Source organism: Puntigrus tetrazona, chromosome 17 (genome assembly GCF_018831695.1).
Source record: "Puntigrus tetrazona isolate hp1 chromosome 17, ASM1883169v1, whole genome shotgun sequence".
Lineage (NCBI taxonomy): Eukaryota > Metazoa > Chordata > Actinopteri > Cypriniformes > Cyprinidae > Puntigrus > Puntigrus tetrazona.
In genome coordinates this window covers 4,664,318-4,679,521 of record NC_056715.1, presented here as the reverse complement: position 1 = coordinate 4,679,521, position 15,204 = coordinate 4,664,318, and the positions used below count along the sequence as shown (strand labels likewise).

At 34.3% G+C, this 15,204-nt stretch overlaps 1 protein-coding gene across 1 annotated transcript; it reads right to left on the bottom strand.

The window, feature by feature from the left end:
- Positions 1 to 1,270: 1,270 nt before the first annotated feature.
- On the bottom strand, positions 1,271 to 11,281 carry rragd (ras-related GTP binding D). The gene is given in 14 exon segments (XM_043263222.1): positions 1,271 to 1,471; positions 3,073 to 3,096; positions 3,099 to 3,220; positions 5,853 to 5,995; positions 7,310 to 7,424; positions 7,507 to 7,559; positions 7,561 to 7,631; positions 7,634 to 7,662; positions 7,664 to 7,704; positions 7,775 to 7,885; positions 7,887 to 8,067; positions 10,944 to 10,985; positions 10,987 to 11,092; positions 11,191 to 11,281. Coding segments are annotated over 14 exon segments (1,281 nt in total). The 3' UTR covers positions 1,271 to 1,319.
- Positions 11,282 to 15,204: the final 3,923 nt, after the last annotated feature.

The following is a 15,204-nucleotide window of genomic DNA, read 5'->3' as shown; positions in this document are numbered from 1 at the left end:
AAAAGTATATTTTTGCAGTTGTGAGATAAAGAAAGAGACTTTTTTTTTTTTTAAACAAAAGCACTTTTTTTTTTTACAATATAAATAAATAAATAAATATGCTGCAAATTAGCATATATTTGTATGCCTAAAATGTATACAATATGGCAACTGCATATGCAAGTAGTTCTCAACCTTTTTGGAGGCCAACATTTTATTTTATAAGCAGTTTTGTTTTTGCATTTTTTGCAAACGGAAAGTAGTTATCAGGGAGTGGAAATCATTAAATATTATTATTAATAATATATATATATATATATATATATATATATATATATATATATATATATATATATATATATATATATAATAAATCACTGTTTCAAGTTGTTAAGAAGTTTACTGAAAGCCTGGGTCACTGCTTCTTGATTGAGAACCACTGGTATATGCAAAACAACCAATCATATGCTTGCTTGTTAACTTCGCTGACAAAAAGTTAAAAGTCGCTGACACACATAAATCACAATTTTAAGGAAATAAACAGACAAAAAAATCATGTTAAATAAGACCACAAATGAAATAAAGGAGTGAATAATTATGAATTAAAATTAACAAATTAAATGAGTTACTTTTTTTTCCTTCTTTTTTTATTTTAACAAAAAAAGTACTTTTAGCACTGATATTTCTTAAGTAAAAAATATAAATGAAAATAAAAAAAGTTGCATTCTTTGTAAGCGGTTAAAATACAGACAGCTACGTTAGTTGTGCAATATATTTAATGCACTATTTAGATTTCTGAAGAACAGTAATTAGCCCTGAAAATGTAGCTGACAAACTTAAATGACAAATATATGAATTTTGAATATCTATTTAACCATAAATGACAAAGTAAAAATCAGCAGGTGCAATAAAACAAATAATTATGAACTAAAGAGGGCATTATTTGACATTTTAAGCAATTAAAATGAATTTAAAGTTTGAAGTTAAATGAGGTTTGAAATTAAGTTTGATGTTAATGCCTTACTGTAAAATTATGGCAAAAGTACTGTATGATCTTGCGCTCGTGATTTTGGAAATGGCTTTTACCGTGTATTTTGTGAGAAACTCAAGCACAGTTGATTGATTTTGAGTAAAAAATATTACTGAAAACAACAAAAAAAACTTAGCATGAACAGCTAAGTCAGCTGTGCAAGATATTTAAAGCACAACAGGATCTATATAGGTATTTTGGATTGCTGAAGAGCAGCAAGTGGCCCTGAAGATGATTCAAAGCACAAGCGAAGTCTGTGAAGCCTTCTCTCTGGAGTCACTGTAACAGACCAGAGAGCTTTCAATGCTCTTCAATGAGGATGCACCTGAGTCCCATTTGGCACGGTCTGCCTGCTCCACCTCCTCTGGCTCAGAAGCTTCCGATTTCTCTGCACTTTCAAGCGCACGTCAAACACCTCCTCTATGGCTTTCTTGAAACAGTGGAAATTGTAGTCGATAAGTCCTCCTGCGAGAGCAAAGATGAGTGTAATTAGCCTGCGGCAGGAAAGTCGTTCGACCCGTTCCCAAATTGGATCACTGCATAAATGCACTTTGAGTTAAGATTATGACCACGCGTAACAAGATATGTCATTTAGCTTTGATCCAGAGAAAGAAAAAAAAATCGACATAAAACATTTACTAACACCTACATACGGATATACTTTGAAAGCTAGACGTAAAACATACAGTACCGCTCGACAGGTGCCAACTGAGAGGCTTTATAAAACCACAAATGATTAAATATTCAGTTTGAACAGCTTTCCTATCGATTTACCTTTTTTTTTTTAGAGTTGCGTTAAAGTATTGATCATTTCAGTTAAATATAGTGTGAAAATTTTTTTATATATTAAGAAAGCAGAAACATTTGTGTCATCCAAGAAGCCAGTGCAAATCTACAGTACGGCTTGTGTTTCCCCGTTGACTAACAAGATAGCTCATGATACTCTCTCTAACTCCCTTAGTAATTCCTAGCATGAATATTTCAATTTTCATTAGCCTCCCAAGGATTCCACTAATTATCCCATTCTCTCATGCGAATGCCGCTTTACATCAGCAGGTTCTTTTCTGACTGATTTAAGACAAATGCAGCGTAGCAGTAATTGTTAAAACAGCTGTAGGCCAAAGCTGATCTTTAGGACTTTACTGCAATCCCTATAGAATCACATGTGCTGCATGATGATTACTAGAAGGAAATGTTAATGGTTAATAAACATTTTGAGACACGCTGTTTTTCTTTTAGCTTTTTTTTTTTTTTGAAACTGTCACCAGTGCAATTTATCACAGAATATTGGCTGTAAAGATTATAATTAATCTTATAGCTGTCACAGGTTTTTTTTTACCTTTTTCAGTTTGTTTTCTGTATCGGAACAAACCTTAAAGTGTTAAGCATAAAAAAACTTACATGTGTGTGCTTTTACACTACTGTTTAAAATTTTAGGTTGATATGCTCTCCAGATTTCAGAGTCTCTTAGGTTCACCTAAACTGAATTTATTTGATCAAAAATACAGAAAACTTTTTTAAAATGCGTTTCATTTCTGGTAACAAAGCATCATTACTCCAGTCTTCAATGTCACACGAACCTTCAGAAATCCTACCAATATGCTGCTGAAGAAATATTGCTTATTTATTATTTAGCGTTGAAAACACCAACAGTGATTTTTTTTGGAATTCTTTGATGAATACAAAGTTCAAAAGAACAGCATTTATTTGAAATAGTTTTTTTTCTTTAACAATGTCTTAACTGCCAGTTTTAAACAATTTAATGCATCCTTACCGAGTAAAGGTATTAATAATAATATAAAAAAACTTTCCAACCCCAAACTTTTGAATAGTGGTATATGAAATATTAAACAAACTCCCTTTAAAACTAGATGATGGAAACCAACATACAAAACCCCTGCTAGAGAAAACAGCTATTTTATAATTGGACTTTAATAATTGACTCGCGTTATGAAGACTCTATAGCTCTTGAGATTACTTCTGCATGTGAAAACCAGCCATGGAAAAAGGCAGATAGAACGAACATCGCACCAAACACGTAGCATGATGTGCAGAAAGCTCACCTTTCCTCTCAAAACTCTCTTCCTGAGGAAACACACCAGGGCAAGAAATTTGGTAACCTCTTTTAGGTACATGACCGTAGTGTTGTTCAAGTGGATTATGGCCATGGATTCTTTATCATACGGAGTTCCTGCCTCATCTCCAGTCAACCTGCATGAAAAATGACAACAATAAAAACAAAGCACAACCATCTCTCATCGTGCCTTCCCAGGTCTCTGCAGTTCCAGAGACATCTCATGGAATTTTTTATTTTTTTATTTTGCACTTGTCCTTCAATTTGTGTGATGAATGCACATAATGAACATATGTCCCCTGACGGGCGGCTTCTTCTGAGGGCACGGAGCGGTGTTAAGTACTGCTCCATCAGGAAGACACTTTCCCAATTCAGCTTAAGAACAGACTGCATACAGCTGAAAAATTGTGCAGCATGGAACAGATGTTGATTCATATCATAATTATCAAATGAACAGATGCCCTGTCATAATCCTCCGCTTTTATAACCAAACAAATTTATGCTATTATGCATGGATGTTACAAATATATAAATATTTTCACACAAAAAGAAAGTAATGGAAAAGATGATGAACAAATTGAGGCGACATAATAAAGCATGTAATTTGGAGCTTCCTGAAACGGAGAACACTGTAATCAATGTCAATATGATGAATAGGGAACAAATAAGAGACTTATTAATTTCAATGAGTTACATACAAGGATTGCGGAAATTTATTCCAAAGCAGCTCGCCAAATCTAAATAAAAGCCATATACTACAAATTAATGCACAAGCTGTCAAGCAGATACGGGCTGAACTGACATGACCATCTTGTGGCTTACAGGAATACATAGTTCACATTGGGTCCATTCAAGATGTGTAGGACTCTCTTTCTTCAATTAAATAGGAATTAAAGTTTTGGAGGAAAACGTTCTAGGATTTTGCTCCATCTAATGCTAGTGAATATGATTCATTGTAGACCATTTTTGAACGGTCCAAAATTTAGACAGAAAGTAATCTACAAGAAAATAAGGGTCTTCTTTAGCAAAACATTCAGTTATTTCCATAAAATGAATGAACGAGCAAATGAATGAAAGAAAGATATACTTTATAGCTATAATTGTTCTGTTTAAGGGATACACCACTAAAATGAACATTTTGTCTTTAATCACTTACCCCTATGTGATACGACACCTGTAAAAGTTTTGTTCGTCTTCTGAACTGTTCCACTGTCAAGTATCGAACACAGACAAAGTCCAGAAAAATATGAAAGACAACATTGGTATACTCTGCCATCAACGGTTCAATCAGAATCTTGTGAAGCAATGAGAATACGGCAGATGGACTATTCTGAGGTCTTTCATCATTTTCTGGGCCTTGTCAGTGTTCATTACTTGGCAGTCAATGGGACAGTCACAAAACCGACTGGTTTTCATCCAAAATATCTCAAATTGTGTTCTAGAAGACGAACAAAGCTTTTACAGGTTTGGAATAACATGGGGTAAGTCATTAATGACAAAATGTTTATTTTGGTGTGGGGTAATCCTTTAAGAGCAATACATGCAAAGGCTACATGTCAAGCACCCTTCACACTCTAAAGCAGTCAAAAAACAACTATGTTGGACAATTTTGAAGTTGGAGAAGTAGAGATGGAGTTGCAGACCATTTTTGATGGTCCAAAATCCCTATTCAGGCAGCTTCAAAGTAATCCACACAACCCCAGCTGACAAATAATGGCCTTCTCAAAAGTTGAATGGTCGCCGCTGGATAATGGAGTCAGTCTGTTGTTCAAAATTATCCATGCATGTGCGTATTCTAGCTTATGAGGCTTGTGCTGCTATGTCATCCTCCTCCATCATCCATGTGCTCAGGATCAAAGAGGTAGGGCTGAGCTTCAAAATCATTTGAAATAGTTGTTTTGGCCTATTTTACAGTGTGGAGGGCGATCGACATGTAGTCTTTGCACATTTCTCTTAAACTGAGCTGGACAAAGCGAGCATTTATAGTTAAAAAGTATGTCATTTTTTATTTTATCTGAAAATGACTGATCGCTTCACTACAGAAGAGCCTTGTGTGTCTTGTGGATAACTTTGAAGCTGCCTAAATATGGATTTTTAACCATCAAAAATGGTCTCCTTTTGAGCCCCGCTCACTTGTATTAGATGTAGAAAGATGCTTTCTCTCAAAAACCTTCACTTCTCTTTGGCAGAAAATTTGAATTTTGGATGGATTGGGAGGGGAGTAAATAATCAGGAAATATTCATTTATGGGTGAACTATTACAGTCCATTCACTTATAGACTAAGGCTACATTTTCGCAGGGTTAACTGTCCTGCCTGCTCTCCTATTCATCAGAAAGACATCTGCTCTTGCAGCCCACCGCGAACCGACATATGTAGGGGCCCCAGGTCAGGCCTGTGTTCCTGTACCTTACCCAGACTGCTGTGTCCCGTCAAATTACAGGACAATCTGGGTCAATGGCGCTGAGGTGCCACTCTCTGCCCTTCCAATGTTTACAGCCAGAGTTTACATATCCCCAAGTTATATGCTACTAATCCACAAAAGATTAAATCCCAGCCAACAACGGCTATAGGGAAACAAGTTGATTGAATGAGGAGTGTTACATTTTTTTGGATGTATGGCACAAAAGAATTTTTATTGGGATAAGATGCAAGACTTGCCATGCTGCTTCTTGTTTACGGGATAAGAACATGTTCTGTAGCGTAATGTGACTGGATGGATGGATGGATGGATGGATGGATGGATGGATGGATACCCGGTATCACTCACCCATAGATACACGAGATGTCGATAACCACATCTATCATGTCACAACACAATTCATAGGTCTGCATATCCACTGGGCTGCTGTCGGTTGCTATGTAAATCTTACTGACCACATCAAAGAGAAAAGCCTTTTCAATCCCTGAATTCTGCAATGAGAGCACAGGACGGGGTTAGGGGTCAGCTGTTATTCTTAAGAAGAAATGCAGCAGAACGGGACATCATATCTAAGAACACTTTGAAGTGGAAATGAATTGCGCAACCAAGTAATCAACTGCATTGCAAGTACTGTTGTTAGAAAATACATCTAATTCTATAAAAGCTGTTGAAAGACTAGAAAGCCTCTTCCCAAGTTATGTGACTCTTCCCATGTGGATTTTTAACTGCTATTTTTAAAACCTTAAATTGCATTTATATTATATAATATTTTTACTACATAAAAACTATTTTACAATTAAATTTATTCATTTAGCAAAAAGCTAAACGATAAAAATACAATATTTGTGAATTTATACTATACACTACTGTACTGTTCCAATGTTTTTAATGGTTGTGAAAACAATTCTCTTACGCTCACCAAGGCTGCTTTCATTTGATGAAAAATACAATGATATTGTGATATATTATTACAGATTGAAATTACTTGTGTTTAACGCAAATACATTAACAGGGAGAATATAATTATAGGGACACATTTCAAGAGTAAATCTGAATCAATCTATGAAATCACAACATGCATAAAAACTGATTAAAATCACAATGCATCGAATGGCAGATGGTTAAGAGATTTCAATCTTCATAATATCAAATCTATAAATTGCTCAGTTATTGTAGTCTGTAGCAATCTTTTTACCATGTCAATTTACCCTCTGCTGCCACCCGCTGGCTACAGTTAAAACATTCTAAAGTATTTATGGTTTTGCTAAATGTAATTACTTCCTTGATCAACATAAAACACAAGCGCATGACGTCTGAGAGAGATCATAATAAATAATGGCTATTTTTGCGATCATCATGTTTTGTAAGAATATTATTTCCATTACACTGCGAGCACAAACCACAGGCCGGTGCTAATGTACCCATGCTAATGGCTAAATGTGACCAGATATGAATCTTAGCGGGCTGAAAATTATGTTTTCTGGTTTGAACGCTTACATGACACATCAAATATAACATTCTTTAACATGTTTCTCGCGATAGTAAAACTCTTTAAGTTATTCATTATTAAACTGCCTTTAATTTTAAAGGTACCTATTGATTGATCGCACCCATGACATCGTAATTAATCATAGTCTCAGAAATTGCAAGAAATTGCTACTTTCTAAATGACCAGTCATTGTGCAAGAACATAACTAATTCAACAATACCGATTAGAGATTTACTTTGCTTATCCGTACTTAAAATAAGATAAACTGAGATATAAAGAGGTACCTCAGTGAACTATTACTATTACATTTACTCACAGATATGAAAATGTTGAGCAGATTCTCAAGGGTGGGAAGTTGAGGGATGAGTTTCTGCACAACTTTACTGAAGGCCTCAAATATTGAATGATCATAGATGCTTGTCAAGTAGAAGCTGAAAGAAATAAAACATTTTACAACAAATCCAACGTCCGATGTTTACAAAAATACCGCACAACATCTGCTTTGACACCTACCTTAAGTGTATTCGTTCTAAACCAGCATCGGCTAGATCATCGCTAGCGCGTTTTATGTATGTCCCTCTGTTTCTCTATTTTGTGGTCATCTGAAAGCCCATCGACCTTGTGGATGAACACTTTTGGTTGATGTCTGGATTGACCTTGTAGGCTCGCCACGGTCAGGTGAAGTCTACTCAAGGCTTCCACATAATCATCCTACACAGTAACATATTTACAGTGTGTTTTTAGAAAACAAATAGACAGACAGATAAGATCGATATTTCACCTGAGAGTCTATGACGAAGATGAGAGCCCCTGTGCATGAAATATCATCTCGTAGTCGAATGGGGTCGAAGAAATCAATCTGACCAGGAAAGTCCCAGATTTGGAAGCTGATTGAAGGAACTGTTTGAAACGCCCTCTCGACAAATCTTATTAGTGCTCTCCAGAAAGAGTGTCTCGCTGGGTGACATCTTGTGGAATACAACTTTCTGAATGGAAGACTTTCCGCTTCGCCTCAGGCCCATGAGCAGGATCCGAGGTTTCACCTCACCGCGAAACGGATCACTGAAGCCAGCACTGTACAACAGAGAAACACAGGACACTGCTTGAGCAACATAAATCACAGTGCATTAGCCATTTCTGGTTAATGGTAAACCAACCTGAGCTTTCAAACAAACTGCTATTGACAGCTATAATAAGAACTTACGCCATTGTTCAAAAGTTGAGCGACGATACGATTTATTATTTATAAGAAAAAAAATACTGTAAATTGAGGAAAAGTAACGGTAAAGACGATTTATTATTACAAATAAAAGTTTCTTTTTATACACATTTCAGTTATGAATAAAAGTGACATTTTAGTATAGGGACTAATAAGTAGTCATTTATGAGCATGCCCATTATTAACATATTGGCTTGTTTATTAGTTAGTTATAAATCACATATTCGTGACATGACCGTATTCTACATCCCTAATTCTCCCCAATACCTAAAATTTTAACAAACATCTCACTGATTAGTAATAAGCAGTTTATTGAGGCAAAGGCAAGCATCGACCTGTAAAATAAAGTGACCGAATGACAATCTTACGTTTACAAAAGTCAGAAGCGTAAACGTGAGAGTTTATGTTTATGGTATAACCCGACTCACTCAACTAATTGTCTAGTCACACGCTGAAGTAACCTGCGGCATTAGATTGTGCCGTCAATCACTAATATAAGAACAATTTGTGCCATACAGAACCAGACACAAATATGATAAATACTAGAGCAGCTGAATTGCAAAATTGGTTTGGTCATTTGTGCATACAGACATTATTTGCGTCCGTCTGCTATATATAGGATGATGAGAAACTCACACTGGTTAGTAAATATGCTACTTATTGTGAACGTAGCCATTCTGAATGAATGACTTAGGTTTACTGTAATATACTATAGACAGAAACTTCTTTACTAATATAAATAAATAAATAAATAAATATGCCTTCTGAAATGTTCTTTCTAAAATTCACATTTTGATTAGGCCCCATATTTATGCTGTTTGACTTTCATTTCAGTCTCTCTGGTTATCTTGAACGTCATATTTGTCAAGTGGTTAGTAACCACTGGTAACCAACACATTACGTCCTTGAGAGCGGCATGTCCTGTAGGTACTGACTACAGAAGTACACAATAACACCTGATTAACGTATGCCGTCATCAGCCAACTAAAACTGTTAACCACTTTAGTCAGTGCGCTGCAAATCTGAACAAAACGGTAAGATGCGAAACTGAAAAGAAAAATCATGTATTCAACTGAATAATAACTAGTCCATCGTCATTTTTAATATGACGCGCATGAGGGCTCTTCTAAAGAGAACAGCTCTAATGTTTACTGAAAATAATTGCAGCTGCTCTAATGTTTACAAACCTGAAAACGTATTTTTTAAAAAATAAAAAACAACTTTCTTCTTTTATATGAGACGGAACATTTTGGCGTGAAACGTCACGAGAAGGCTTTAGAATAAATCATTTTTATTTCATTCAAAGCAGTGGTATTCTGCATCATTTAACATCTAAAAGGAGGTAAGAACATGGCCACAAACTTCCATATGACAAGTTCATATAATTCAATTAGACGCATAGCTAAGTGAAAAGAAATGGCACACTAATCTCATCAGTTTGAATCATATTACCAGAATGACTGCTGGAGAGCGTGAGTGTGAAGTTAAAAGTGCTTGCCTACACTGGCATTCCACTCCTTCGTATCACATGCTGCAGCTGATTTGATGACTGTGACCTTGCTAGCTCTCAACTGAGGAATGTCAGCTGCATTTGGTGAGACCGAGGATACTTCCAGTCTCAAAATACAGCCTTACGAGTCCTGCGGTGTTTATCGAAGTGTCCAGTCGCGGCACCGTAAAGAGTGAAGGGATACTAGTGTTTTGTTGGAAATGGTAAACAACAGAAAAAAACGAGCTGGCGACAACTTCACTGGACTGAGTTGACAAGCATAGATTGCATCTAAAGGTGTGAAGACTCACCTGCTTTCTAAGAAATCTACTTAAGGTGCCATGAAAGTCAAAATACCCAAACTACAATCCACTGTAAAAAAGCCACAAATCCATACATCCTTACATAACATTTATTTTAGCCATTTTTAAATAATAATTGTTAAAGGGTGAGAACTTTATTAATAAATCATTTGCAATTTATTTATTTACAGTATTACTTCCCCTCTCCCAAAAAAAGTCACTTTTTTTTCCTTTAAATTTTGAAAATACAATTGTTTTCAGTTACTGCATGTTTATGCTATTGGTGGCTAATGCTAAAGTAGCAAAGTTTCACACAACATCATCAATGTAAATTTAATACTTACTACAAATTTCACTACAACACCTTAGTTACTAAATTTATCAGCCTTACTTACAAAACGTTTTATGGTTCTCAGAATATTGCTTTGAAGATTTACTTTATTTATTTATTAATGACACCTGCGGTATATGTAGTTACAACCGTTTATTAACAACTCTGGCAACATCACTAGAGTTACAATTATAAAGTTAAAATATTGGGGTTACTTTCAAACCATAAACAAATGTAGATCTTCAAACAGAGTATAATTTAACTGAATATTTGTGATAAGAATCAACAATATGATTAGGGAATTGTCCCAGGATATTAGAGTGTAATTGAGTAGCTCAGTTATTATATAGTAAGTATATGTGGCACAAGGACTTTAAAATGAAGTATACTGAATGTTATCGTATTTATTTATGAGATCTTGGCTACTGGTTACCATGTTTTTTTTTTTTTTTTTCATTTGTAGTAACAAAATGAGAACTTGTATTTTAGAGGAAACTAATGTTACTGTGGTAATTGTTTTTGCAATTAATTTACGGATTCGCCTCTGTTTCAGAAACACGTAAACATACACAAGCTCTCTATTTGCGGTCGATTATCAAACGACTTAACCTTCCTTCATCACAGCCGCAGTCTCCGTCTCCGTCCGTGAACGTCGAAATCATCCTCATCGTCATAATAATCGGGAACGACAGCGCTTCGTCTTCCGTCCGCTTCATTGTATTTCCGTTCGCTGTCATTCTCTCGAGTTTGAAATTTAACTGAGGCGGCACAACTTTCCACATTGTCACCTGATATGGCCAAGCCATGGCGAACTTCACCTCCCCTCGCCTTCTAGCTCTCTAGCTCTGTGACATACGGTTAGCAGGCCGCCTCTGCGTAGAGGGAATCACAGCACACTGTACATCATTCATCACCATCATCACAGAGCGAGTGAGCTGCGCTGGCATGCTAGTCCTATGAGAGAAAACTGAGGGAGAAGACGCTCCTTCCCAAACAAACAGGCTATGCATGGACGCCCACGATGCAGTGGATCTCGGAGATGTAGCCTTTGTTTACATGAGATTGAAGATTGAGAGATTGTTACTTATGAGTAATTTCAAAGCAAAAATAATGACATAAAAAATATATATATATATATAGTATATAAAGAAATATATATATATATATAGTATATATATATATATATATATATAAATATATATATATATATATATATATATAAATATATATATATATATATATATATATATAAATATATATATATATATATATTTTTTTATGTTTGTTATTTTGCCTTTATGTATACTTATAACTAATCTTCAATCTCTATAATCTGGATATATAATCCACTATATCTTATATATATATATATATATATATATATATATATATATATATATATATAATAGTAATGTACAATATTTTTACTTTAATAAATAGTAACAAAACACATTTTATAAAAGAATATTCTAAACATTAGATTCATTCATAAAAATTGTACACAAATTTATATAATTATTATCAAAATGTTCAAAAAATTATCAATCATCAAAAATTTATTTTACATATCATTTTGCCCCAAAGAAGACTCCACATCTGTCCTCGCTGGATGGCGCTAAAGTGCTGTGATGCAGCACCAGCAATCACCAATAAAGATTAAAACACGTTTATGAGAGAGGAGTCTCATTTTCTTCTTAAAAGTGTTCACTGATGTGTTGGTGTAATTATATATATATATATATATATATATATATATATATATATATATATATATATATATATATATATATATATATATATACACACATAATAAGATTTCTCATTCTAGATTAGTTCAATCTGTTGGTATCAAACTCGTTGTCTCAACTTTTTTATTATTGCACATACTTTGTCCTGATGTTCCAGTAATAGGCCTTAAAACCAACAGGAATATCCAATGCATTGCCTAATACGAAATAAAGATAATTGTTTCCAGAGAGCTGCATGCCTACTGACTCCTCAGGTTATAACCAGTCTGTTTACTTCAAAGGGATTAATCACTTTTTACAGCTAACATACTGAAAAAAAAGCAAAGATCTTTCATCAAAAGCCTATATGCAGGATTTGAATTTTGAGAACAGAGAAAGAACAGGTAAAGGTACATACGTCGAATATAATCAAAGAGTGGCTCAGCCATCTTCTCTTGAGGCCATCTATTGGTCTTGTTCATCCAGTGGATTGATCACTGGGCTGCTTGCCGTGCAGCCACAAGTCAGCAGACCACCTGCTGATGATATTTCCTCTGGACAGCAGGCGTGAGTGTGGTGAATTGTGTAGGCCAGATGTTTAGTGTGCACTGCTGTGGGCGTGAACTCTGCCCTTACTTCCTCTCCATTCCAGCCAATGATGCTCATGAAAATCAGCCCTGCTCCACACAACGTACAGAAAAAGCACTCATTATTATTATAATTAAATCACCTTATTATTTGAAATGTCAAAATTTGAAAACGTATATAATATATATATATATATATATATATATATATATATATATATATATATATATATATTTTTTTTTTTTTTTTAATTATTTAAAACATTTGGTAATGCCCACACAAAGGAAACTATATACAACATACTGCACTGGGTGCACTGGGTACAGCATATTGTGAGATGTAGAAATAATTTACAACACAGATATTTTATAGACCCAGTATGCAGTTGTTATGTAAGTGAGCATCTATATATTAAGACTTAATGGCGCTGGATTTTGAATGTGCTAAGGTTTTGTTTTGTTTTTAGCAGATTATGTCTAGTCAAGTTTGAGGTCACATCAGTTCTTAATAAAGATCAATGAAATGATCCACGAGGGCTGTGAAAGTTATAAGCAGAAAGATTGCACAACAGGAGCTTTACATCTGTACTGATCTTCTAATTTCCATATACACTGTTAAAAACTATATCTAAAACAGCACAGGGTTTGCATGGATTTCATGAATTATACACAACATAATATATAAAAATGACAAAATATCTAAATAGATATTAATGATTATTATTGTTTTTATTGAAGGTGTCGCAGAAAGCAATTTCGTTGCTTTTTCCAGATGAGTACAGACTGTATCTTCGTATTCATTATTTCACACATCGAATATGATCCACACATCTGCCTTCTAACACTTTTCATTTTTGTGTTATCTTAGTGCATGTCTTAATTTCCCCGCTGGACGAGCATTTGCAATATTTATATAAACCACATGATGAATATGGCCTTGATGTCAAACCAAATGAGTAGAGAACGCGCAGATCCAGAAAACGCTGTGTTCTTTGCGACCGCGTGCAGCATTTCGACCTACTTAACTCTCAGATGCTGCTTTACATCTTCATGATGACTCAAAGGAGATATGTTGATAGTAGAAGGTCGCTAACGAGCAGCTGAAAGTTGATTGCTTGGTCTCAGGATCTGAGAGAAGTTAAGACGCTGACATCTCTGTCTTCCTTGAACATCCAGACTTAATTCGTTTGCTCATCCCATAAGATTTGTATTCCCAAACTATGGTCCCTTCAATGCAATAAAGGAAGATTTAGAAATTGAAATCTGTATTACAATCAGTCTTGTTTACCAATGATTCCTCCATGTAATCATGTATAATTTAGAGCTATTTCCAAGTATTTTCTGCAATTTCTGAACAGTCCCATACTATAATTTAGATATTTAAGTTATCAAGGTTTGCAGTGCAGCACAACATTAATAATTCATGAGCTTGGTTAAAAAAGAGGTTACAAGCGCCAAGCATTTCAGAACGGTTTGAGCAGTAACAGTAGTATGGCTGCTTTTTTATCTGACTTGTAAAGGAGACACGTGAGCTCTTTTCCAACAGGCCATATGTCTCAGCTGTAGCTTTAGGACTCTACATCTGGGAGCATCTTGTTAAACCCATGAGATCAAACCTCTGCAACCTTCAATCTTGCTTCTAGCACATTTGGTCCAGGCTATTAATGCATGTCCTTTAGTTTAATGCATATTTGTAAGCTGTTTTCGTTTAAATCTCTCTAATGCCTTGTTGTTAGCTGTATGCAATCAAAATAACTCTTTAGTGAGAGAATGAGATCACACGTAGCTCTTTCTGGAGAAATACGCAAGCTAATTCAGTCTTAGAGAATCAGTCCTGACTCTTGGAGAGGGTTTTGCTCTAGTGTTATTATGCTTCCTCTATTGATTTATTCAAACATTTTAAATTATATTATTTTAGAATGCTCTGTTAATTTAGTAGCAAGTTTGTTATTTGTTTTTATAATTAGCTTTGGTATATATTTAGCTTAAATTTACATATTATTTACTTTAGTGACTTAGTTAAAATTATTTTTATGTGAAAAAAATAAAATAAATAACACAATAATAAAAAAATATATATAAGATTTTAACTTTCAGTGAACATAATTAATTTTTAGTTTTAATTTATGCTCATTTTTAGTTTTATTTAATTTGAAAATAGTCCTTTTTTATATTCTTCATATTTGTTTAAATATCTGAATAAAAAAATCCAGCTCCATTAATTAATGCAGATTAAAATATTTTAAATAAAGTCAATAAGAAATATTAAGTAATTATCATGAATCTGATATTTATAAAATAATATAATATGAAAATATTAAAAAATAAAAATTATTTAAAATATAGTAAGGTCGAAGGCCTTTTGATGATTATATCATTAGTCTTGTGTGATTCAATGGAGCCTAAAAATCAGTTTATTACCATCCTGTAATGCTAATCTTTTTTAAATTAGCGCAACAGCGCAATTGCAATTATATTTGCGACTTATACACAGTCTAATTACTTTGCTGAGACACTAAATGACAGAAAGAAACACAGCACGTTAATGAAAACGGT